This window comes from Scyliorhinus canicula, chromosome 18 (assembly GCF_902713615.1).
Source record: "Scyliorhinus canicula chromosome 18, sScyCan1.1, whole genome shotgun sequence".
Taxonomy (NCBI): Eukaryota; Metazoa; Chordata; class Chondrichthyes; order Carcharhiniformes; family Scyliorhinidae; genus Scyliorhinus; species Scyliorhinus canicula.
The window spans coordinates 4,737,412-4,763,494 of NC_052163.1; the positions used below are offsets into that span (position 1 = coordinate 4,737,412).

A 26,083-nucleotide genomic window follows, 5' to 3' on the forward strand; every position below is an offset into this window, starting at 1 on the left:
CCTGACCCGCGCCCCCAGCTGCCCGACCGGCCCGCAGACGCTGCTGACACTGCCCCCAGCCGCCACGGGGCTCCCACAGGCGCCGCCATCTTGGGCCCGGACGCCATGTGCGGGCCATGGGCGCCACCATCTTAGGACCCCGGCTCCACGTGCGAGTCCTGGGCGCCGCCATCTTGGGACCCCGACTCCACGTGCGGGTCCTGGGCGCCGCCATCTTGGGCCAACTCGGAAGGCCCTGCAAGCGACTACTCTGCCACCGAAGAGGTTCTGGAACTCTCACCACGACTGGCTTCCATCAAGCTCGACCAGTCGCAACCACGCTCGCTCGCCAAGACTACAACGACGGTGCAGCTCAACGGACACAAAACAAGGTGCCTGCTGGACTCCGGGAGCACGGAAAGTTTCATCCACCCCGTCACGGTTAGACGCTGCGCGCTCCCCATCCACCCAGTAAACATAAAATTGAATTGGCATTCCGTCCAAATCACCGGGTGCTGCATAGCGGACTTCACAGTCCAGGGGAGGGTTTTCAAAAATTTCAAACTCCTCATTCTCCCCCGCCTATGCGCTCCGGCACTCTTGGGCCTGGACTTCCAGTGCAACCTGCAAAGCTTGACCTTTCAATTCGGCGGCCCTATTCCTCCTCTTACTGTTTGCAGCCTCGCGTCCCTCAAAGTGGACCCCCCTTTCCTTGTTTGCTAATCTCACCCCAGGTTGTAAACCTGTCGCCACTCGAAGCAGACGATACAGTGCCCAGGACCGGACCTTCATCGGGTCCAAGGTCCAGAGGCTCCTTAAGGAAGGAGTTATCGAGGCCAGCAACAGTCCCTGGCGAGCCCAAGTGCTGGTAGTTCGGACTGGGGAGAAAAACCGGATGGTCATTGATTACAGTCAGACCATCAACAGGTTTACGCAGCTGGACGCGTATCCTCTCCCCCGTATTTCCGACCTGGTTAACAGGATCGTGAAGTACAAAGTCTTCTCCACGGTGGACCTCAAGTCCGCTTATCACCAGCTCCCCATCCGTGCGAGTGACCGCAAGTACACCGCGTTCGAGGCTGATGGGCGCCTCTACCACTTCCTCAGGGTTCCATTCGGTGTCACAAATGGAGTCTCGGTCTTCCAATGGGAGATGGACCGAATGGTCGACAAGCACAGTTTACGGGCCACCTTCCCGTATCTCGATAACGTCACCATCTGCGGCCACGACCAGCAGGACCATGACATCAACCTCCGAAAATTCCTCCAAACCGCAAACCTCCTTAATTTAACTTACAATAAGGATAAGTGCGTGTTTAGCACCGACCGTCTAGCCACCCTCGGCTACGTAGTGCGTAACGGAGTGATAGGCCCCGACCCTGAACACATGCGCCCCCTGATGGAACTCCCTCTCCCCAACTTCCTCAAATCCCTCAAACGCTGCCTGGGTTTCTTCTCATACTACGCCCAATGGGTTCCCAACTACACTGACAAAGCCCGCCCCCTCATCCAGTCCACCTCCTTTCCCCTGTTGATGGAGGCCCGCCATGCCTTTAGCCGCGTCAAAGCGGATATCGCAAAGGCCATGATGCATGCTATCGACAAGTCCCTCCCATTCCAGGTCGAGAGCGACGCATCTGACGTAGCTCTGGCGGCCACCCTGAACCAAGCGGGCAGACCCGTGGCCTTTTTCTCACGAACCCTCCACGCTTCCGAAATCCGCCATTCCTCGGTGGAAAAGGAGGCACAGGCCATAGTCGAAGCTGCACGATACTGGAGGCACTATTTGGCCAGCAGGAGGTTTACCCTCCTCACAGACCAACGGTCAGTGGCTTTCATGTTCGATAATGCACAGAGGGACAAGATCAAGAACGACAAGATCTTGCGGTGGCGGATCGAGTTGTCCACGTACAACTATGATATCTTGTATCGCCCTGGGAAGCTCAACGAGCCTTCCGATGCCCTGTCCCGCGGTACCTGTGCCAGCGCGCAGATAGACCGCCTCTGCTCCCTCCACGCGGACCTCTGCCATCCAGGGGTCACCCGTTTTTACCATTTTATTAAGACCCGCAACCTGCCCTACTCCGTCGAGGAAGTCAGGACTGTCACTAGGGACTGCCACGTCTGCGCCGAGTGCAAACCGCACTTTTACCGCCCCGAACGAGCGCATCTGATCAAGGCATCCCGCCCCTTTGAACGTCTCAGTATAGACTTCAAGGGTCCCCCCCTCCAACAACCGTAACACGTATTTCTTGAGTGTTATTGACGAATACTCTCGATTCCCTTTCGCTATTCCCTGTCCCGACATGACCACAACAACCGTCATTAAGGCCCTCCTATCCATCTTCTCCCTGTTGGTTACCCCGCGTACATCCATAGCGACCGGGGGTCCTCCTTTATGAGTGATGAACTGCGTCAGTTCCTGCTCAGCAGGGGCATAGCCTCTAGCAGGACGACCAGTTAACGGTCAGGTCGAACGGGAGAATGGCACCATTTGGAAGACCATCCTGCTGGCCCTACGGTCCAGAGATCTCCCTATTCCCCGTTGGCAAGAAGTCATTCCCGACGCCCTGCATTCAATCCGGTCTCTCCTCTGTACTACCACTAATCAAACACCTCATGAACGTCTTCTTGTTTTCCCCAGGAAGTCGTCCTCCGGATCCCCTCTCCCGACGTGGCTGGCCAATCCCGGGCCCACCTTGCTCCGGAAGCATGTGCGGGGGCACAAGTCCGGCCCGTTGGTTGAGAGAGTCCAGTTACTCCACGCCAACCCGCTGTATGCGTACGTGGAGTATCCCGACGGGCGGCAGGATACGGTCTCGCTCCGGGACCTGGCACCCGCCGGCGTGCGGCCTTCTTCCCCTACACCAACACCTCCCCCCCCAACCCCAATTCCCCCCAGCACCCCCCAGCGCTCCCCGCGCCCCCACGACCCAGCGCACATGCCCCCTCTCCCCTGATTACAGCGTCTCCACCACCGGCCCGGGGTACGGAGACATATCTACGACCAACGCTTACGGAGGCAAGGACGACCATCGGCCCGACGTCACCAGCTCCACTGCGTAGGTCATCCAGAACAACACAGGCACCCGACAGGCTGATCGTCTCCATCTAATGCGGCCATGGGACATTTTTTGGACATTTTGTGTTATTCTGTTGTTATTAGTAGTAGTAGTATTGTTTTGCCACGAGCCAGTGGGCAGCTCACCCTTATCGATTTTCGCTGCTCATACCACCAGTCCTCGGACCCCCCCCCCCCCCTCCCACTTACCCCCCCCCCCCTTCTTTCTCCACAAGGGGTGAATGTGGGTTAGGGGCTGGTTTAGCTCACTGAGCTAAATCGCTGGCTTTTAAAGCAGACCAAGCAGGCCAGCAGCACGGTTCGATTCCCGTACCAGCCTCCCCGGACAGGCGCCGGAATGTGGCGACTAGGGGCTTTTCACAGTAACTTCATTGAAGCCTACTCGTGACAATAAGCGATTTTCATTTTCATTTTCATGTTGTGGTATGGATATGAGCACTGCCATTGGTGCAGAGCACTGGCTTCCCATTGGCTCTGGCTAGTCATATGCCTCTCGTCCGATTGGTTGGGACTAGTCATGTGACTGCTCTCCAATTGGTCGAGAGGCAAGTAGGCCCCACCTCTGAGGCGGGGTATACGTACCCAGAGTTCCCGGCGGTCGGTCATTCTCTGTAGCCGGCCACCGGGCTAACAACTAGCTGATTAAAGCCACAGTTCGGATCCCAATTGTGTCTTGAGTCGCATTGATGGTACATCACCCTGCACCATGAGCATTCTTTTCTCCAGTAACCTTTGATGAGCCACTTTATCAAATGCCTTCTACAAACCAAACTACAACACATCCATCAGTTCCCCATCATCCACAGCACATGTGACTCCTTCAAAGAACTGGTTAAACATGATTTCCCTTTCACAAAACCACATGAAAGTTCAGTTTCCATCCTCCAAAGCCCAGGATTCCTGAGGGCTCTGGCCCATGAAGTCTATTTTTGTTGAGAACGTGTCCATGTTTTGGCTCTATATAAAGAGAGCTTGTACTATCTGATAAATCATGTCGTATTTTTATTCTGTTTTAGCAATGCCAGAACTGTCTGTTACACTCTGTGAACATCACTGTGACACACCATTACCACATAGTCACTTCTGAGTATCACCACCACTAATATTAAAAGGATTTTCATGTTGAATTCGTAACTTGCCTGTGAACAGCCACTACTGACGAAACACAAACTCCATTCTAACCGCGGCAAAGCATTGAGTGCCATCCAACCCAAACTGCACCAACACAGTTCCTTCCTCTCCTGTCCCGATACATCAGATCAGAACGGACAAAACTTCATCTCATTCAGCTTCATTGTACACAATCCCAACGGATCAAATCCCAAGCAGCCGCATGCTATAGAAACTGAGTAGATTGCACCTCTCCAACACCCCCCCCCCCTTCCTCCTTCCCCATCCTCTTTAAAACCCATTTTCTGACCTTCCTTAATGTCTCCGTCTCAGCTCAATGTTTATTTGTGTCTGACGGCCTTTCTGTGTAGCTCCTGAGGATTTTTCCCACATTATTGATGTTGTGTCAGTGTAAGTTGTTGTTATTTTGCCTCTATCCAGCAAATTGAATGTGTAGACAGCAGTGAGAATTTGCACGGTAATAACTGCTGTGAAGGATTTCTGTTGGCTCAGTTGAGGCAGGGTGAATGATGACGCTGGCTATGATATGAAGATGAACAAACGAGTTATATTTACCTGGAGTCAATCCGAGCAGAACATCTTTGTAATCGAATGTAATTTCTTGCCACACTGATTCTCACAATGCAGTTGTATAAACGTTTGAAATAGAATGATACAGGTGGATTAATGTGAGTTTTCTAAGCTTCCTTTGAATATTACAACATCTTAACCACCTTTCTGTGGCAAAGTAAGGGAGAAGGTTGGTGAGGGTAATGCGGTTGATGTTTCATATGTGGACGTTTGTCATGTGGGAGTACCTTTAAGAAATGGGTGTTTTAAGAAAACAGTGATGTCAGAGAGTGGGTGGAGCTGGGCTGTCTGTCAGCTTTTTACTTTCGTTTTAGGCTGTTTGCTGCAGGGTGTGTTATAGTTTTGTTTTCAGTGTTGGAGCTGAAGCCAGACAGAGCAGGAGTACTGTTGATCTCTCTGCCATGAAAAGACTATCTCTTGGTGAATCATTTGGTGAATTCAGAATTATAAATGTTCTGAGTCGTGACTTTAACCTAACGTGCTTCTGTTAAAGGTTATGTTTTTTGTAAGTATTCTGGATGTTAAAAGGACAGCGTAGGCATTAATTAGTGTTGTAGTCTTTGGGGGTTGTATTTGAATTGATGGTTGCTAAGATGTTCACTGTATGTTTTAAAAAGGTTAACTTGAGTTCACGGAATAAACATTGTTTTGCTTTAAAAAAATACTTTTCCATTTCTGCTGTACCACACCTGTAGAGTGGGCCGTGTGCTCCCCATACCACAATCTAGTAAAAGTTGTGGGTCAGGTGAACTCCATGATACACTTTGGGGTTCTCTACACCCTGGCCCATAACACTTTCAAAAGGTGTTTGATAAAGTGTTACCGAAAAGTTATATTTGACCTCTCTGGGATTAAGATGAAAGTGGCTATTGCAGAGAAAATAGAGGGTCACGATTGAGTTGTTTTTCAGACTGGAGGGAGTATATAGAGATATTCCCCAGGGGTCATTGTTCCTTCCGATATATATTAATGATCGAGCCTTGTGTACACAGGAAATCATTTCAAACTTTATGGATGACATGAAATGAAAATCGCTTATTGTCACGAGTAGGCTTCAATGAAGTTACTGTGAAAAGCCCCTAGTTGCCACATTCCGGTGCCTGTTCGGGGAGGCTGGTACGGGAATTGAACCGTGCTGCTGGCCTGCCTTGGTCTGCTTTAAAAGCCAGTGATTTAGCCCAGTGAGCTAAACTCAGTAACAAACTGCGGTGAAGATATGTAACAGACCTCAGTGTTTCATGTCCAAGGATAACAATCTTCATCAGTGTGTGTCTCTGTCACAGGCTTTAGTGAACTGGTCAGAAATGGACAGAGTGCCTCGTGGCAGAGTCACATGGCTATGACAAGCCATGTGGTACGTCTGAGGATGAGAGACTCAGGAAGAACCATCACAGCGCTCACCCACTGCCTGCACCAACACAGAGACACATACCTCAGCAGGGTGCTGCTCAAGGTTAGACTCGTGGTCACTTTCTGGAGAAGACCTCACAGACACGTCCCTGCCGCAGTGTGAGGCAGGGACAGCCCAGGTCTCAGGCACTCAGAGGCTGATGGAGACCAGCCACCTGCTCAGTCCCAGTCAGATGATGTGCCTCTGGAGTGGCTGCCAGCTCACTGTTGGAGATGCAAAGGGAGGCAGTGTAACATTGGACAGAACATCATCATTCATCAGAGTGGAGGGCACAATGGAGGAGTCCGACATGTGAGCAGCTCGATGCTCCCATGGGAAGGCTGGAAGCCACCATGGAGACCTTGGCCCAGCAGATCCTGCTGGATTTGTGGCCGGCCCAGCACACCATGGCCACAATATTCTGGTCAGCACCATGGGGATATAGGCCACATTGTGAACCAGGCCAATCCCTCCAGGTGCTCTCACCCCTCCATGAGTCATGCCAGGGCCCTCTGGCACCCACAAGGATGATGAGCATCATATCCAGCAGCACAAGCCGAGGATGCTCTGCCCTGAGGAGGAGGCCCTTATGAAGCCGGGACGTTGCCAGGCTCGGGCCTCCAGAGGGCGTCGGCCAAATTCATCACAGGCATCAGGATGTGGCGGTCAGCGGGCTGCCTCTGCTCCGGACGGCGGGACTCCACCAAGGTGTAGTGGTCGGTTCGGAAAGTTAAAATGTTTTAGTGCCGCCTCAGAGTAACTGGTGTCCTTTCACCCTGAATAAATTGCACAATTTGGAAACCATTCCAACCGAGTATGGATGTAACAGTCAAATTAAAGCATTTCCAATCTTCACAATCCTCTCATTCCGAGGTTTAACCGTTCTCAAACTCAGAGTGTCTCCTTTTAAAATTAACATTCATGTGATACCAACCGCAATGCCACTGGGTACCGGAACCTTGTGTGTTGTCAAGGAGATGTGTGTAATTCTTTATTCAGAGAGTATGATGGGTGATCTCAATCCTTTATCGCCAGCGGATAGCAATGTGACTCTCTGACTATCTGGATTTCCTAACTGATTGTATCGTGAACCATGACGTGTACTTTGGGATGAGAATCCTACACTGCTCCATACTTCCTTTGTGATAATGTTTGCACCTTCACATGGCACGGGAAGCATCCAGCCTCTCCTCACATCGCTCTTCATCCACACTGGACTTGACAGAGTGAGTGCGTTACCAGGACAACGATGACCACAGCCTCACCCTAGTGAGTTGTGGGGTGCGCTTCTCTGAGCCCCGCGCCGGGCCAGAGAATCGCCGCAACTGCGCCACGCCGGCAAGACGCCGCGCGTTATTCTCCGAAGTGCGGAGAATCGGCACCATTTGTGCCGGCGAGTTTGACGTGGCGCCGGCGGGGCTGCCAATTCTCTGGCCCGGATGGACCGAGCAGCCGGGCGGAAACAGCAGAGTTCTGCTGGCGCCGTTCACCCCTGGTCGCTGCCTGCGGAACTCTGCGCGAAGGGTCGGGGGCGGCCTGTGGGGCGGGGGAAAGCGCTCCTTCACCGGGGGGGCCTCCGATGGGGTCTGGCCCGCGATCGGGGCCCATCGATTGGCAGGCCAGCCTTTCCCCCCCCCCAGGCCTACTTTATTGCGTGGCCGACCCCTGAACCCCCCACGCCATGTTGCGTAGGGGTTGGCGCACTGAAGAAGTCCCCCGCGCATGCGCAGATTGGCACGGCGCCCATTTGGCGGCAGGAAGGGAGGTTGGAGCGGTGTGAACCGCTCCAGCGCCGTGCTGGCCCCCTGTGGGGGACAGATTCGGTCATCCCCGTGCCCGTTTCGCGCCATCGTGAAATGCGACGACGTTCACGACGGAGCGAACACTTAGGCTCCATTTCGTAGAATTGCGCCCGTGATCTCTTACGAATCAAGTGTTAACGCTGGACCCGCCCTCTCAGCGATGGTTTAGCTATTCCCTCAGATGTCACAAAATGGCTTGGCGGCTGGAGGAGATGTATCCTGATGATCTGACTGAGTTTTACTGCTCCAGGAACCATTCGCTATTAGGGTATCATGGACACATCTCCCCCTCCTCCAGGACATTATGGTGCTAATGTTGTCTCTCAGCAGCCTCCTGGGCTTCCTGTAGCTTCTCATCACCTTTTGAGGAATGTTCCTCTCCTCTCCCTCCAGCTCACCCTCTGACAGATCCTCACCTCTCTGTAAAGCCAGATTGTGAAGTGCACAGCAAACTGTGATCATGTGACAAACTCTCTCGGGTGCATATTGCAGAGAGCGGGAGAGGTCCAGGCATCTAATTGCATCCGCAGCCATCCGATGGTTTGCTCTACGAGGGGGCAGGTGGTGTCCTGAGCAGCTTTGTACTTTTCCTCGGCTGAAGTGTAAGGACGATGCACCGGAGCCAAGAGCCAGTGTTTCAGTGGGTAGCCCATATTCCCCAGCAACCGAGTCTGCAGACTTACTGAACCTCTGAAGGTCCCAACCACGTGGGAGTGACTGAGGATGTAGGAGTTAGCAATGAGGGGAGATTGAATAAACTTGGTTTGTCCTCACTGGAACAAAGGAGGTTGAGGGGCGACCTGATAGAGGTCTACAAGATTCTGAGGGACATAGTCAGAGTGGATAGTCAGAGACTTTTTCCCAGGGTAGAGGGGTCAATTACTGAGGGAGATAGAAAATGGGTGACCAAAAGAAAGAGCAAGAGTAGGAAGGCAGTGCAGGTGTTCCCTGCGGTCATCTCCCTGCAAAACAGATATACCGCTTTGGATACTGTTGAGGGAGATGGCTCACCAGGGGAAGGCAGCAGCAGCCAGGTTCATGGCACCGTGGCTGGCTCTGCTGCACAGCAGGGCAGGAAGAAAAATGGCAGGGCTATAGTGATAGGGGACTCGATCGTAAGGGGAATAGACAGGCGGTTCTGTGGACGCAATCGAGACTCCTGGATGGTATGTTGCCTCCCTGGTGCAAGGGTCAAGGATGTCTCGGAGCGGCTGCAGGACATTCTGGGGGGGGAGGGTGAACAGCCAGCTGTCGTGGTGCACATAGGCACCAACGATATAGGTAAAAAACGGGATGAGGTCCTACAAGCGGAATTCAGGGAGTTAGGAGTTAAACTAAAAAGTAGGACCTCAAAGGTAGTAATCTCAGGATTGCTACCAGTGCCACGAGCTAGTCAGAGTAGGAATGTCAGGATAGATAGGATGAATGCGTGGCTCGAGAGATGGTGCAAGAGGGAGGGATTCAAATTCCTGGGGCATTGGGACCGGTCCTGGGGGAGGTGGGACCAGTACAAACCGGGCGGTCTGCACTTGGGCAGGACTGGAACCGATGTCCTAGGGGGGGTGTTTTCTAGAGCTGTTGGGGAGGGTTTAAACCAGGGGTGGGCAAACTTTTCCGTGCAAGGGCCACATTCAGAAATTCACAATTCACAAAGGGCCGCATAGTATATTAAGTAAAATAATTACTTCACCCGGTTATGATTCTGGGCGCCTCATATAGAACAGTACAGCACAGAACAGGCCCTTCGGCCCTCGACGTTGTGCCGAGCAATGATCACCCTACTCAAGTCAACGTATCCACCCTATACCAGTAAGTAACCCAACAGCCCCCCCCCCCCCCATTAACCTTAAAAAAAAAAATTAAAAAAAAAAAATTAAAAGAAAAAAATTTTTTTTTTTTTTTTTAATGACTTGGTGGGCCGCAGAAATACCTTTGGCGGGCCGTAGTTTGCCCACCCCTGGTTTAAACTAATGTGGCAGGGGGATGGGAACCAATGCTGGAAGTTGGAAGGTAGTAAAACAGGGACAGAAACAAAAGGAAGTAAATGGAAAAGTGCAAGGCAGAGAAGACATAGTCAGAAATCCATAAGGGCGACAGTACAAGGTACAGTGACTGAGGGGAGCACAGTGAATAGGCCCAGTAATAACAAAAGGAATAAAACTGGAGATGTTAAGATTCAAAACAGAGGTAAAAAAAACCAACATAAGTGTACTTTACCTGAATGCTCGTAGTATTCGGAATAAAGTAAATGAGTTGGTGGCACAAATCATCGTAAATGACTATGATTTAGTGGCCATTACTGAAACATGGTTAAAGGATGGTCACGACTGGGAGTTAAATATCCGAGGGTATCAAACTATTCGGAAGGACAGAGTGGATGGTAAGGGAGGTGGTGTTGCTCTGTTATTTAAGGATGACATCCGGGCAATAGTAAGGGATGACATCGGTGCTATGGAGGATAAGGTTGAATCCATTTGGGTGGAAATCAGGAATAGTAAGGCGAAAAAGTCACTGATAGGAGTAGTCTATCGGCCACCAAATAGTAACGAGATGGTGGGGCAGGCAATAAACAAAGAAATAACTGATGCATGTAGAAATGGTACAGCAGTTATCATGGGGGATTTTAATCTACATGTCGATTGGTATAACCAGGTTGGTCAAGGCAACCGTGAGGAGGAGTTTATAGAATGTATCCGCGATAGTTTCCTAGAACAGTATGTAATGGAACCTACGAGGGAACAAGCGGTCCTAGATCTTGTCCTGTGTAATGAGACAGGATTGATTCATGATCTCATAGTTAGGGATCCTCTCGGAAGGAGCGATCACAATATGGTGGAATTTAAAATACAGATGGAGGGTGAGAAAGTAAAATCAAATACTAGTGTTTTGTGTTTAAACAAAGGAGATTACAAGGGGATGAGAGAAGAACTAGCTAAGGTAGACTGGGAGCTAAGACTTTATGGTGGAACAGTTGAGGAACAGTGGAGAACCTTCCAAGTGATTTTTCACAGTGCTCAGCAAAGGTTTATACCAACAAAAAGGAAGGACGGAAGAAAGAGGGAAAATCGACCGTGGATATCTAAGGAAATAAGGGAGAGTATCAAATTGAAGGAAAAAGCATATAAAGTGGCAAAGATTGCTGGGAGATTAGAGGACTGGGAAATCTTTAGGGGGCAACAGAAAGCTACTAAAAAAGCTATAAAGAAGAGTAAGATAGAGTATGAGAGTAAACTTGCTCAGAATATAAAAACAGACAGTAAAAGTTTTTACAAGTATATAAGACAAAAAAGAGTGGCTAAGGTAAATATTGGTCCTTTAGAGGATGAGAAGGGAGTTTTAATAATGGGAAATGAGGAAATGGCTGAGGAACTGAACAGGTTTTTTGGGTCGGTCTTCACAGTGGAAGACACAAATAACATGCCAGCGACTGATAGAAATGAGGCTATGACAGGTGAGGACCTTGAGAGGATTGTTATCACTAAGGAGGGAGTGATGGGCAAGCTAATGGGGCTAAAGGTAGACAAGTCTCCTGGTCCTGATGGAATGCATCCCAGAGTGCTAAAAGAGATGGCTAGGGAAATTGCAGATGCACTAGTGATAATTTACCAAAATTCACTAGACTCTGGGGTGGTCCCGGTGGATTGGAAATTAGCAAATGTGACGCCACTGTTTAAAAAAGGAGGTAGGCAGAAAGCGGGAAATTATAGGCCAGTGAGTTTAACTTCGGTAATAGGGAAGATGCTGGAATCTATCATCAAGGAAGAAATTGCGAGGCATCTGGATAGAAATTGTCCCATTGGGCAGACGCAGCATGGGTTCGTTAAAGGCAGGTCATGCCTAACTAATTTAGTGGAATTTTTTGAGGACATTACCAGTGCAGTAGATAACGGGGAGCCAATGGATGTGGTATATCTAGATTTCCAGAAAGCCTTTGACAAGGTGCCACACAAAAGGTTGCTGCATAAGATAAAGATGCATGGCATTAAGGGTAAAGTAGTAGCATGGATAGAGGATTGGTTAATTAATAGAAAGCAAAGAGTGGGGATAAATGGGTGTTTCTCTGGTTGGCAATCAGTAGCTAGTGGTGTCCCTCAGGGATCCGTGTTGGGCCCACAATTGTTCACAATTTACATAGATGATTTGGAGTTGGGGACCAAGGGCAATGTGTCCAAGTTTGCAGATGACACTAAGATGAGTGGTAAAGCGAAAAGTGCAGAGGATACTGGAAGTCTGCAGAGGGATTTGGATAGGTTAAGTGAATGGGCTCGGGTCTGGCAGATGGAATACAATGTTGACAAATGTGAGGTTATCCATTTTGGTAGGAATAACAGCAAACGGGATTATTATTTAAACGATAAAATATTAAAGCATGCCGCTGTTCAGAGAGACTTGGGTGTGCTAGTACATGAGTCACAGAAGGTTGGTTTACAAGTGCAACAGGTGATTAAGAAGGCAAATGGAATTTTGTCCTTCATTGCTAGAGGGATGGAGTTTAAGACTAGGGAGGTTATGTTGCAATTGTATAAGGTGTTAGTGCGGCCACACCTGGAGTATTGTGTTCAGTTTTGGTCTCCTTACTTGAGAAAGGACGTACTGGCGCTGGAGGGTGTGCAGAGGAGATTCACTAGGTTAATCCCAGAGCTGAAGGGGTTGGATTATGAGGAGAGGTTGAGTAGACTGGGACTGTACTCGTTGGAATTTAGAAGGATGAGGGGGGATCTTATAGAAACATTTAAAATTATGAAGGGAATAGATAGGATAGATGCGGGCAGGTTGTTTCCACTGGCGGGTGACAGCAGAACTAGGGGGCATAGCCTCAAAATAAGGGGAAGTAGATTTAGGACTGAGTTTAGGAGGAACTTCTTCACCCAAAGGGTTGTGAATCTATGGAATTCCTTGCCCAGTGAAGCAGTTGAGGCTCCTTCATTACATGTTTTTAAGGTAAAGATAGATAGTTTTTTGAAGAATAAAGGGATTAAGGGTTATGGTGTTCGGGCCGGAAAGTGGAGCTGAGTCCACAAAAGATCAGCCATGATCTCATTGAATGGCGGAGCAGGCTCGAGGGGCCAGATGGCCTACTCCTGCTCCTAGTTCTTATGTTCTTATGTTCTTATTACGAGGGGGCATAGGTTTAAGGTGTGAGGGGCAAGGTTTAGAGGAAGTCACTGTGTGTGGAACTGTACCCCAGTGAGAGTCAGTGTGTGTGGGACCCTCAGTGAGAGTCAGTGTGTGTGGGACCCGTACCCCAGTGAGAGTCAGTGTGTGTGGGACCCGTACCCCAGTGAGAGTCAGTGTGTGTGGGACCCGTACCCCAGTGAGAGTCAGTGTGTGTGGGACCCTCAGTGAGAGTCAGTGTGTGTGGGACCCTCAGTGAGAGTCAGTGTGTGTGGGACCCTCAGTGAGAGTCAGTGTGTGTGGGACCCTCAGTGAGAGTCAGTGTGTGTGGGACCCGTACCCCAGTGAGAGTCAGTGTGTGTGGGACCCTCAGTGAGAGTCAGTGTGTGTGGGACCCGTACCCCAGTGAGAGTCAGTGTGTGTGGGACCCGTACCCCAGTGAGAGTCAGTGTGTGTGGGACCCGTACCCCAGTGAGAGTCAGTGTTTGTGGGACCCGTACCCCAGTGAGAGTCAGTGTGTGTGGGACCCGTACCCCAGTGAGAGTCAGTGTGTGTGGGACCCGTACCCCAGTGAGAGTCAGTGTGTGTGGGACTGTACCCCAGTGAGAGTCAGTGTGTGTGGGACCCGTACCCCAGTGAGAGTCAGTGGGTGTGGGACCCGTACCCCAGTGAGAGTCAGTGTGTGTGGAACCCGTACCCCAGTGAGAGTCAGTGTGTGTGGGACCCGTACCCCAGTGAGAGTCAGTGTGTGTGGGACCCGTACCCCAGTGAGAGTCAGTGTGTGTGGGACCCGTACCCCAGTGAGAGTCAGTGTGTGTGGGACCCGTACCCCAGTGAGAGTCAGTGTGTGTGGGACCCGTACCCCAGTGAGAGTCAGTGTGTCTGGGACCCGTACCCCAGTGAGAGTCAGTGTGTGTGGGACCCGTACACCAGTGAGAGTCAGTGTGTGTGGGACCCGTACCCCAGTGAGAGTCAGTGTGTGTGGGACCCGTACCCCAGTGAGAGTCAGTGTGTGTGGGACCCGTACCCCAGTGAGAGTCAGTGTGTGTGGGACCCGTACCCCAGTGAGAGTCAGTGTGTGTGGGACCCGTACCCCAGTGAGAGTCAGTGTGTGTGGGACCCGTACCCCAGTGAGAGTCAGTGTGTGTGGGACCCCTACCCTAGTGAGAGTCAGTGTGTGTGGGACCCGTACCCCAGTGAGAGTCAGTGTGTGTGGGACCCTCAGTGAGAGTCAGTGTTTGTGGGACCCTCAGTGAGAGTCAGTGTGTGTGGGACCCCTACCCTAGTGAGAGTCAGTGTGTGTGGGACCCGTACCCCAGTGAGAGTCAGTGTGTGTGGGACCCTCAGTGAGAGTCAGTGTTTGTGGGACCCTCAGTGAGAGTCAGTGTGTAAGGGAGCTTTACAGTCAGTGTCAGCATCAGCGATAATATTTGTAACTATCTTTTACCGTGTTTCACTCTTGTTTCAGATGCATTCTTTAAGACTCCTGAGTCAAAATCAGCCATCTCAGATATTTCTCAGCATGAGTGATAACTTCCGACCTGTGCAACCACTCAATAATCGCTGTATCCGAACCAACATTAACTTCAGCCTCCAGGGGAAGGATTGTCCAAACAACAGAGCACAGAAGCTGCAATACCGAGGTGAGGCCACATTGACACACTTCCCCAACGTGAACCCCCATTCTACACACCCTTCACCCTGACCCTTCACCCTGACCCTTCACCCTGACCCTTCACCCACCCCTTAACCCACCCCTTCACCCTGACCCTTCACCCTGACCCTTCACCCTGACCCTTCACCCTGACCCTTCACCCTGACCCTTCACCCACCCCTTCACCCTGACCCTTCACCCTGACCCTTCACCCTGACCCTTCACCCTGACCCTTCACCCTGACCCTTCACCCTGACCCTTCACCTTGACGCTTCACCTTGACCCTTCACCCTGACCCTTCACCCTGACCCTTCACCCTGACCCTTCAACCTGACCCTTCACCCTGACCCTTCACCCACCCCTTCACCCACCCCTTCACCCACCCCTTCACCCACCCCTTCACCCTGACCCTTCACCCTGACCCTTCACCCTGACCCTTCACCCTGACCCTTCACCTACCCCTTCACCCTGACCCTTCACCCTGACCCTTCACCCTGACCCTTCACCCTGACCGTTCACCTTGACCCTTCACCCTGACCCTTCACCCTGACCCTTCACCCTGACCCTTCATCCACCCCTTCAACCACCCCTTTACCCTGACCCTTTACCCTGACCCTTCACCCTGACCCTTCACCCTGACCCTTCACCCACCCCTTCACCCTGACCCTTCACCCACCCCTTCACCCTGACCCTTCACCCTGACCCTTCACCCTGACCCTTCACACACCCCTTCACACACCCCTTCACCCTGACCCTTCACCCACCCCTTCAGCCTGACCCTTCACCCTGACCCTTCACCCACCCCTTCAGCCTGACCCTTCAGCCTGACCCTTCAGCCTGACCCTTCAGCCTGACCCTTCAGCCTGACCCTTCACCCTGACCCTTCACCCTGACCCTTTACCCACCCCTTCACCCTGACCTTTCACCCTAACCCTTCACCCACCCCTCCACCCTGACTCTTCAGCCTGACCCTTCACCCTGATCACCCACCCCTTCACCCACCCCATCACCCTGACCCTTCACCCTGACCCTTCACCCACCCCTTCACCCTGACCTTTCACCCTCACACTTAACCCTGACCCTTCATCCTGACCCTTCACCCACCCTTTCAACCTGACACTTCACCCACTCCTTCATCCTGACCCTTCACCCTGACCCTTCACCCACCCCATAACCCTGACCTTTCACCCTAACGCTTCATCCTGACCCTTAACCCACCCTTTCAACCTGACACTTCACCCACTCCTTCATCCTGACCCTTCACCCTGACCTTTCACCCACCCCATAACCCTGACCCTTCACCCACCCTTTCAACCTGACACTTCACCCACTCCTTAATCTTGACCCTTCACCCTGACTCTTCACCCTGACCCTTCACCCTGACCCTTCACCCACCCCATAACCCTGACCTTTCACCCTGATGCTTCAACCTGACCCTTCACCCTGACTCTTCACCCTGACCCTTCACCCTCCCCTTCACCCTGAGTCTTCACCTTCCCTTCACCCTGACCCTTCACCCACACCTTTACCCTCCCCTTCACCTGACCCTTCACCCTCACCTTTCACCCACCCTTCACTCTGAACCTTAACCCTGACCCTTCACCCTCCTCATCACCCTGACTCTTCACCCTCCCCTTCACCCTGACCTTGCACCCACACCATTCACCCTGTCCCTTCACCCTGACCCTTCACAACCCTTCACCCTGTCCCTTCACCTTGACCCATCACCCCCACCACATTACCATGCCCCCTCACAATTACCTTTCACCCTGACCCTTTGCTGTGACCCCATCACCCTGACCTTGAATCCTTACCCTTCACTCTACCATATCACCTTGCCCTTCTTCTCTGACCCTTCACCCTACCCCTTTACCCAGACCTATAATCCTGATCCTTCAACCTGACCCTTCACCCTGACCCTTCACCCTGACCCTTCACCCTGCCACATCACCTGGACCCTTCACCCTGACCCTTCACCCTGACCCTTCACCTGGACCCTTCACCCTGCCACATCACCCTGCCACATCACCCTGCCACATCACCCTGACCCTTCACCCTGACCCTTCACGCTGACCCTTCACCCTGCCACATCACCTGGACCCTTCACCCTGACCCTTCACCCTGACCCTTCACCCTGACCCTTCACCCTGACCCTTCACTCTTCCCTGACATTTTCCCCATTACTATACCCCAACATTCTTCCTCATCTTTGTATCCTTAAGCGTTGTCCCAATGCTGTACCAAAACTTGTACCCCAACACGTGTTTCTTTCATTGCAGCCCTTCACTGTGTTGTGACCTCTTCCCTGTCTCTGTACTCCGTCACTGTTTGCACCCTGTCCCTGCGTGGATTTCCGTTGTTTAGTGCAGTGGTTTTGACCAGGGTCTGTGCTGGGTAAACTGACCACATCTCCGGCAGTAATGTTGGTTCCATGGAGCTAAATATACCTGATCCCAGTTTTTAATTGCTGACTTGGTATGTCCAGTTGTAACTGGATCCAGTCTTCAGCCATTGTCCAAAGACAAAAGGCAGAGTGATTGGGAAGAAGAATATGCTGGCTGAGATGTTAGTAAAGGGCCCTGAGACAGTGGGAATGTGGTCACCTAGCACGGCACAGCCCCTGAATTGGAGGTGTGATCGTGTTGGTCTTTCTGTCTGAAATCGACAGTGAACCATGTTTGGGAAGGGCTGGCAATGTGTGGGGTGCAGTCAGTGGAGCAAAGTGATAATCTGTAACAGGGTGAATGTCTATTGCTCACACACATGGTACGATGGAGCCCTGTGTGTGTTTGCTGCATTGTGTAAATTTATGGTAGGAACCAATCACTTTTTAAGACCCTTCCAACTGGGTTAAATCTTTCAGCTCAACAAACTGCTCAGTGGGGGTGAGCTGTGACGTTCTGTCCCCTCCAAATTGATCCGAATTCACACACCTGAGGTAAGTGCAGCTTCCAAATATGTGTCCAAACGCATATATATCCATAATATATATATTATACATATATAATATTGATGTGTATATATCTATCTATATATATATATCTTAGAAAACATGCATCATATATATTATATGCATATAAATAGCATATATGTGTATATATATGTAACTGCATATATTATATAAAGAATATATGGATAATATATAATATTTATGTGCCCATGTGTATCTATCATCTCGACACGCACAATCATATATAACAAATACAAATATATATAGAACATATGCTGCTAACAAATGGGATGAGTTCATGTGGCTCGTTCATTGCCAACAATATATGATTAAAATGTGTACCAAGAAATATATATTCGGAGCAATTCCAAATCCAAGATGGAATGTGGATTCACTTTATATTTACTCCCATCATCACACAGCGCAACATGCACAAAATGAAAATGTAGCTTAACCACACCGCATTTAAACCTCCCTGGATCACTGGGGTACTCACTGGATCACAGTCATTTTCACGGAGTCACTCACTGGGTCACTGTAATTTCCACATAGTCGCTGTAACACTCACTGGCTCAATAAAACACTCACTGGCTCAATTAAACACTCACTGGGTCAATGTAACACTCACTGGGTCACTGTAACACTCAATGGCTCAATGTAACACTCACTGGGTCAATGTAACACTCACTGGCTCAATGTAACACTTACTGGGTCACTGTAACACTCACTGGCTCAATGTAACACTCACTGAGTCACTGTAACACTCACTGGGTCACTGTGACACTCACTGGGTCACTGTAACACTCACTGGGTCACTGTAACACTCACTGGGTCACTGTAACACTCAGTGGCTCAATGTAACACACACTGGGTCAATGTAACACTCACTGGCTCAATGTAACACTTACTGGGTCACTGTAACACTCACTGGCTCAATGTAACACTTACTGGGTCACTGTAACACTCACTGGCTCAATGTAACACTCACTCAGTCACTGTAACACTCACTGGGTCACTGTGACACTCACTGGGTCACTGTAACACTCACTGGATCACTGTAACACTCATTGGCTCAACGTAACACTCACTGGGTCACTGTAACACTGACTGGTTCACTGTAACACTCACTGGGTCACTGTAACACTCACTGGCTCACTGTAACACTCACTGGCTCACTGTAACACTCAATGGCTCAATGTAACACTCACTGGCTCAATGTAACACTCACTGGTTCAATGTAACACTAACTTGCTCAATGTAACACTCACTGGGTCACTGTAACACTCACTGGGTCACTGTAACACTCACTGGGTCACTGTAACACTAACTTGCTCAATGTAACACTCACTGGATCACTGTAACACTCACTGGGTCACTGTAACACTCACTGGGTCACTGTAACACTCACTGGCTCAATGTAACACTCACTGGGTCAATGTAACACACACTGGGTCACTGTAACACCCACTGGGTCACTGTAACACTCACTGGCACAATGTAACACTCACTGGGTCAATGTAACACTCACTGGGTCAATGTAACACACACTGGGTCAATGTAACACTCACTGGGTCACTGTAACACACACTGGATCACTGTAACACACTACTGGGTCAATGTAACACTCACTGGGTCACTGTAACTCTCGCTGGGTCACTGTAACACTCACTGGCTCAATGTAACACTCAATGGCTCAATGTAACACTCACTGGTTCAATGTAACACTAACTTGCTCAATGTAACACTCACTGGATCACTGTAACTCTCACTGGGTCACTGTAACACTCACTGGGTCACTGTAACACTCACTGGGTCACTGTAACACTCACTGGGTTACTGTAACACTCACTGGGTCACTGTAACACTCACTGGGTCACTAACTCTCACTGCGTCAATGTAACACTCACTGGGTCACCGTAACACTCACTGGGTCACTGTTATACTCACTGGCTCAATGTAACACTTACTGGGTCACTGTAACACTCACTGGCTCAATGTAACACTTACTGGGTCACTGTAACACCCACTGGCTCAATGTAACACTCACTGAGTCACTGTAACACTCACTGGGTCACTGTGACACTCACTGGGTCACTGTAACACTCACTGGATCACTGTAACACTCATTGGCTCAATGTAACACTCACTGGGTCACTGTAACACTCACTGGCTCACTGTAACACTCAATGGCTCAATGTAACACTCACTGGCTCAATGTAACACTCACTGGTTCAATGTAACACTAACTTGCTCAATGTAACACTCACTGGGTCACTGTAACACTCACTGGGTCACTCTAACACTCACTGGGTCACTGTAACACTCACTGGGTCACTGTAACACTAACTTGCTCAATGTAACACTAACTGGATCACTGTAACACTCACTGGGTCACTGTAACACTCACTGGTTCACTGTAACACACACTGGGTCACTGTAACACTCACTGGCTCAATGTAACACTCAATGGCTCAATGTAACACTCACTGGCTCAATGTAACACTCACTGGTTCAATGTAACACTAACTTGCTCAATGTAACACTCACTGAATCACTGTAACACTCACTGGGTCACTGTAACACTCACTGGGTCACTGTAACACTCACTGGGTCACTAACTCTCACTGCGTCAATGTAACACTCACTGGGTCACTGTAACACTCACTGGGTCACTGTAACACTCACTGGCTCACTGTAACACTCAATGGCTCAATGTAACACTCACTGGCTCAATGTAACACTCACTGGTTCAATGTAACACTAACTTGCTCAATGTAACACTCACTGGGTCACTGTAACACTCACTGGGTCACTGTAACACTCACTGGGTCACTGTAACACTCACTGGGTCACTGTAACACTCACTGGGTCACTGTAACACTAACTTGCTCAATGTAACACTCACTGGATCACTGTAACACTCACTGGGTCACTGTAACACTCACTGGCTCAATGTAACACTCACTGGGTCAATGTAACACACACTGGGTCACTGTAACACCCACTGGGTCACTGTAACACTCACTGGCACAATGTAACACTCACTGGGTCAATGTAACACTCACTGGGTCAATGTAACACACACTGGGTCAATGTAACACTCACTGGGTCACTGTAACACACACTGGATCACTGTAACACACTACTGGGTCAATGTAACACTCACTGGGTCACTGTAACTCTCGCTGGGTCACTGTAACACTCACTGGCTCAATGTAACACTCAATGGCTCAATGTAACACTCACTGGTTCAATGTAACACTAACTTGCTCAATGTAACACTCACTGGATCACTGTAACTCTCACTGGGTCACTGTAACACTCACTGGGTCACTGTAACACTCACTGGGTCACTGTAACACTCACTGGGTTACTGTAACACTCACTGGGTCACTGTAACACTCACTGGGTCACTAACTCTCACTGCGTCAATGTAACACTCACTGGGTCAATGTAACACTCACTGGGTCACCGTAACACTCACTGGGTCACTGTAACACTCACTGGGTCACTGTTATACTCACTGGCTCAATGTAACACTTACTGGGTCACTGTAACACTCACTGGCTCAATGTAACACTCACTGGGTCATTAACTCTCACTGCGTCAATGTAACACTCACTGGGTCAATGTAACACTCACTGGGTCACCGTAACACTCACTGGGTCACTGTTATACTCACTGGCTCAATGTAACACTTACTGGGTCACTGTAACACTCACTGGCTCAATGTAACACTTACTGGGTCACTGTAACACTCACTGGCTCAATGTAACACTCACTGAGTCACTGTAACACTCACTGGGTCACTGTGACACTCACTGGGTCACTGTAACACTCACTGGATCACTGTAACACTCATTGGCTCAATGTAACACTCACTGGGTCACTGTAACACTCACTGGCTCACTGTAACACTCAGTGGCTCAATGTAACACTCACTGGGTCACTGTAACACTCACTGGGTCACTAACTCTCACTGGGTCAATGTACCACTCACTGGCTCAATGTAACACTCACTGGGTCAATGTAACACACACTGGGTCACTGTAACACTCACTGGGTCACTGTAACACTCACTGGCACAATGTAACACTCACTGGGTCAATGTAACACTCACTTGCTCAATGTAACACTCACTGGGTCAATGTAACACTCACTGGGTCACTGTAACACACACTGGGTCACTGCAACACACTACTGGGTCACTGTAACACACTACTGGGTCAATGTAACATTCACTGGGTCACTGTAACTCTCGCTGGGTCACTGTAACACACACTGGGTCACTGTAACACTCGCTGGGTCAATGTAACACTCGCTGGGTCACTGTAACACACACTGGGTCAATGTAACACTCACTGGGTCACTGTAACACTCACTGGGTCACTGTAACACACTACTGGGTCAATGTAACACTCACTGGGTCACTGTAACTCTCGCTGGGTCACTGTAACACACACTGGGTCACTGTAACACTCACTGGCTCAATGTAACACTCACTGGGTCACTGTAACTCTCGCTTGGTCACTGTAACACACACTGGGTCACTGTAACTCTCACTGGGTCACTGTAACACTCACTGGGTCACTGTAACTCTCACTGGGTCACTGTAACAGTCACTGGGTCACTGTAACACTCACTGGGTCACTGTAACACTCACTGGGTCACTGTAACAGTCACTGGGTCACTGTAACACTCATTGGGTCACTAAAACTCACTGGGTAACTGTAACACTCACTGGGTCACTGTAACACTCACTGCATCACTGTCATGCACTGGGTCACTGTAACACTGACTGGGTCACTGTAACACTCTACTGGGTCAATGTAACACTCACTGGGTCACTGTAACACTCACTGGACCACTGTAACACTCACTGGGCCACTGTAACACTCACTGGCTCAATGTAACACTCAATGGCTCAATGTAACACTCACTGGCTCAATGTAACATTCACTGGGTCAATGTAACACTCACTGGATCACTGTAACACTCACTGGGTCACTGTAACACTCACAGGGTCACTGTAACACTCACTGGGTCACTAACTCTCACTGGGTCAATGTAACACTCACTGGGTCACTGTAACACTCACTGGGTCACTGTAACACTCACTGGCTCAATGTAAAACCCGCTGGGTCAATGTAACACTCACTAGGTCACTGTAACACACACTGGGTCACTGTAACACTCTACTGGGTCAATGTAACACTCACTGGGTCACTGTAACACTCACTGGGTCACTGTAACACTCACTGGCTCAATGCAACATTCACTGGGTCAATGTAACTCTCACTGGGTCACTGTAACACTCACTGGGTCACTGTAACACTCACTGGCTCAATGTAACACTCACTGGGTCAATGTAACACACACTGGGTCACTGTAACACTCACTGGGTCACTGTAACACTCACTGGGTCACTGTAACACTCACTGGACCACTGTAACACTCACTGGGCCAATGTAACACTCACTGGCTCAATGTAACCCTCAATGGCTCAATGTAACACTCACTGGCTCAATGTAACATTCACTGGGTCAATGTAACACTCACTGGATCACTGCAACACTCACTGGGTCACTGTAACACTCACAGGGTCACTGTAACACTCCCTGGGTCACTAACTCTCACTGGGTCAATGTAACACTCACTGGGTCACTGTAACACTCACTGGGTCACTGTAACACTCACTGGGTCACTGTAACACTCACTGCATCACTGTCATGCACTGGGTCACTGTAACACTCACTGGGTCACTGTAACACTCGCTGGGTCAGTGTAACACTCACTGGGTCACTGTAACACTCACTGGGTCACTGTAACACTCTACTGGGTCAATGTAACACTCACTGGGTCACTGTAACACTCACTGGACCACTGTAACACTCACTGGGCCACTGTAACACTCACTGGCTCAATGTAACACTCACTGGCTCAATGTAACATTCACTGGGTCAATGTAACACTCACTGGATCACTGTAACACTCACTGGGTCACTGTAACACTCACAGGGTCACTGTAACACTCACTGGGTCACTAACTCTCACTGGGTCAATGTAACACTCACTGGGTCACTGTAACACTCACTGGGTCACTGTAACACTCACTGGCTCAATGTAAAACTCGCTGGGTCAATGTAACACTCACTGGGTCACTGTAACACACACTGGGTCACTGTAACACTCTACTGGGTCAATGTAACACTCACTGGGTCACTGTAACACTCACTGGGTCACTGTAACACTCACTGGCTCAATGTAACATTCACTGCGTCAATGTAACACTCACTGGGTCACTGTAACACTCACTGCGTCACTGTAACACTCACTGGCTCAATGTAACACTCGCTGGGTCAATGTAACACACACTGGGTCACTGTAACACTCACTGGGTCACTGTAACACTCACTGGGTCACTGTAACACTCACTGGACCACTGTAACACTCACTGGGCCAATGTAACACTCACTGGCTCAATGTAACACTCAATGGCTCAATGTAACACTCACTGGCTCAATGTAACATTCACTGGGTCAATGTAACACTCACTGGATCACTGTAACACTCACTGGGTCACTGTAACACTCACAGGGTCACTGTAACACTCCCTGGGTCACTAACTCTCACTGGGTCAATGTAACACTCACTGGGTCACTGTAACACTCACTGGGTCACTGTAACACTCACTGGCTCAATGTAAAACTCGCTGGGTCAATGTAACACTCTGGGTCACTGTAACACACACTGGGTCACTGTAACACTCTACTGGGTCAATGTAACACTCACTGGGTCACTGTAACACTCACTGGGTCACTGTAACACTCACTGGCTCAATGTAACATTCACTGGGTCAATGTAACAGTCACTGGATCACTGTAACACTCACTGGGTCACTGTAACTCTCACAGGGTCACTGTAACACTCACTGGGTCACTGTAACACTCACTGGCTCAATGTAACACTCGCTGGGTCAATGTAACACACACTGGGTCACTGTAACACTCACTGGGTCACTGTAACACTCACTGGGTCACTGTAACACTCACTGGCTCAATTTAACACTCACTGGGTCACTGTAACACTCACTGGGTCACTGTAACACTCACTGGGTCACTGCAACACTCTACTGGGTCAATGTAACACTCAGTGGGTCACTGTAACTCTCGCTGGGTCACTGTAACACTCACTGGGTCAATGTAACACTCACTGGGTCACTGTAACACTTACTGGGTCACTGTAACACTCACTGGCTCAATGTAACACTCACTGGGTCGCTGTAACACTCACTGGGTCACTGTAACACACACTGGGTCACTGTAACACTCTACTGGGTCAATGTAACACTCACTGGGTCACTGTAACTCTCGCTGGGTCACTGTAACACACACTGGGTCACTGTAACACTCACTGGCTCACTGTAAAATACAGATGGAGGGTGAGAAAGTAAAATCAAATACTAGTGTTTTGTGTTTAAACAAAGGAGATTACAAGGGGATGAGAGAAGAACTAGCTAAGGTAGACTGGGAGCTAAGACTTCATGGTGGAACAGTTGAGGAACAGTGGAGAACCTTCCAAGCGATTTTTCACAGTGCTCAGCAAAGGTTTATACCAACAAAAAGGAAGGACGGAAGAAAGAGGGAAAATCGAACGTAGATATCTAAGGAAATAAGGGAGAGTATCAAATTGAAGGAAAAAGCATATAAAGTGGCAAAGATTGCTGGGAGATTAGAGGACTGGGAAATCTTTAGGGAGCAACAGAAAGCTACTAAAAAAGCTATAAAGAAGAGTAAGATAGAGTATGAGAGTAAACTTGCTCAGAATATAAAAACAGACAGTAAAAGTTTTTACAAATATATAAGACAAAAAAGAGTGGCTAAGGTAAATATTGGTCCTTTAGAGGATGAGAAGGGAGTTTTAATAATGGGAAATGAGGAAATGGCTGAGGAACTGAACAGGTTTTTTGGGTTGGTCTTCACAGTGGAAGACACAAATAACATGCCAGCGACTGATAGAAATGAGGCTATGACAGGTGAGGACCTTGAGAGGATTGTTATCACTAAGGAGGGAGTGAGGGGCAAGCTAATGGGGCTAAAGGTAGACAAGTCTCCTGGCCCTGATGGAATGCATCCCAGAGTGCTAAAAGAGATGGCTAGGGAAATTGCAGATGCACTAGTGATGATTTACCAAAATTCACTAGACTCTGGGGTGGTCCCGGTGGATTGGAAATTAGCAAACGCGACGCCACTGTTTAAAAAAGGAGGTAGGCAGAAAGCAGGAAATTATAGGCCAGTGAGCTTAACTTCGGTAGTAGGGAAGATGCTGGAATCTATCATCAAGGAAGAAATTGCGAGGCATCTGGATAGAAATTGTCCCATTGGGCAGACGCAGCATGGGTTCATAAAGG

General features: G+C 49.6%; 1 protein-coding gene across 2 annotated transcripts in view; it reads left to right on the top strand.

The window, feature by feature from the left end:
• The window catches only part of ca10a (carbonic anhydrase Xa), a 109,672-nt gene that overhangs the window by 57,007 nt on the left and 26,582 nt on the right, over positions 1–26,083 (top strand). Inside the window, exons 5-6 of one of the 2 annotated variants that reach the window (XM_038777960.1) lie at positions 14,538–14,712; positions 17,587–17,661. In XM_038777960.1, coding sequence (XP_038633888.1) covers positions 14,538–14,712; positions 17,587–17,612 — 201 coding nt within the window. In that variant the 3' untranslated portion in view covers positions 17,613–17,661. The remainder of the gene's footprint in view (positions 1–14,537; positions 14,713–17,586; positions 17,662–26,083) is intronic. The other variant, XM_038777961.1, reaches the window with a different exon arrangement.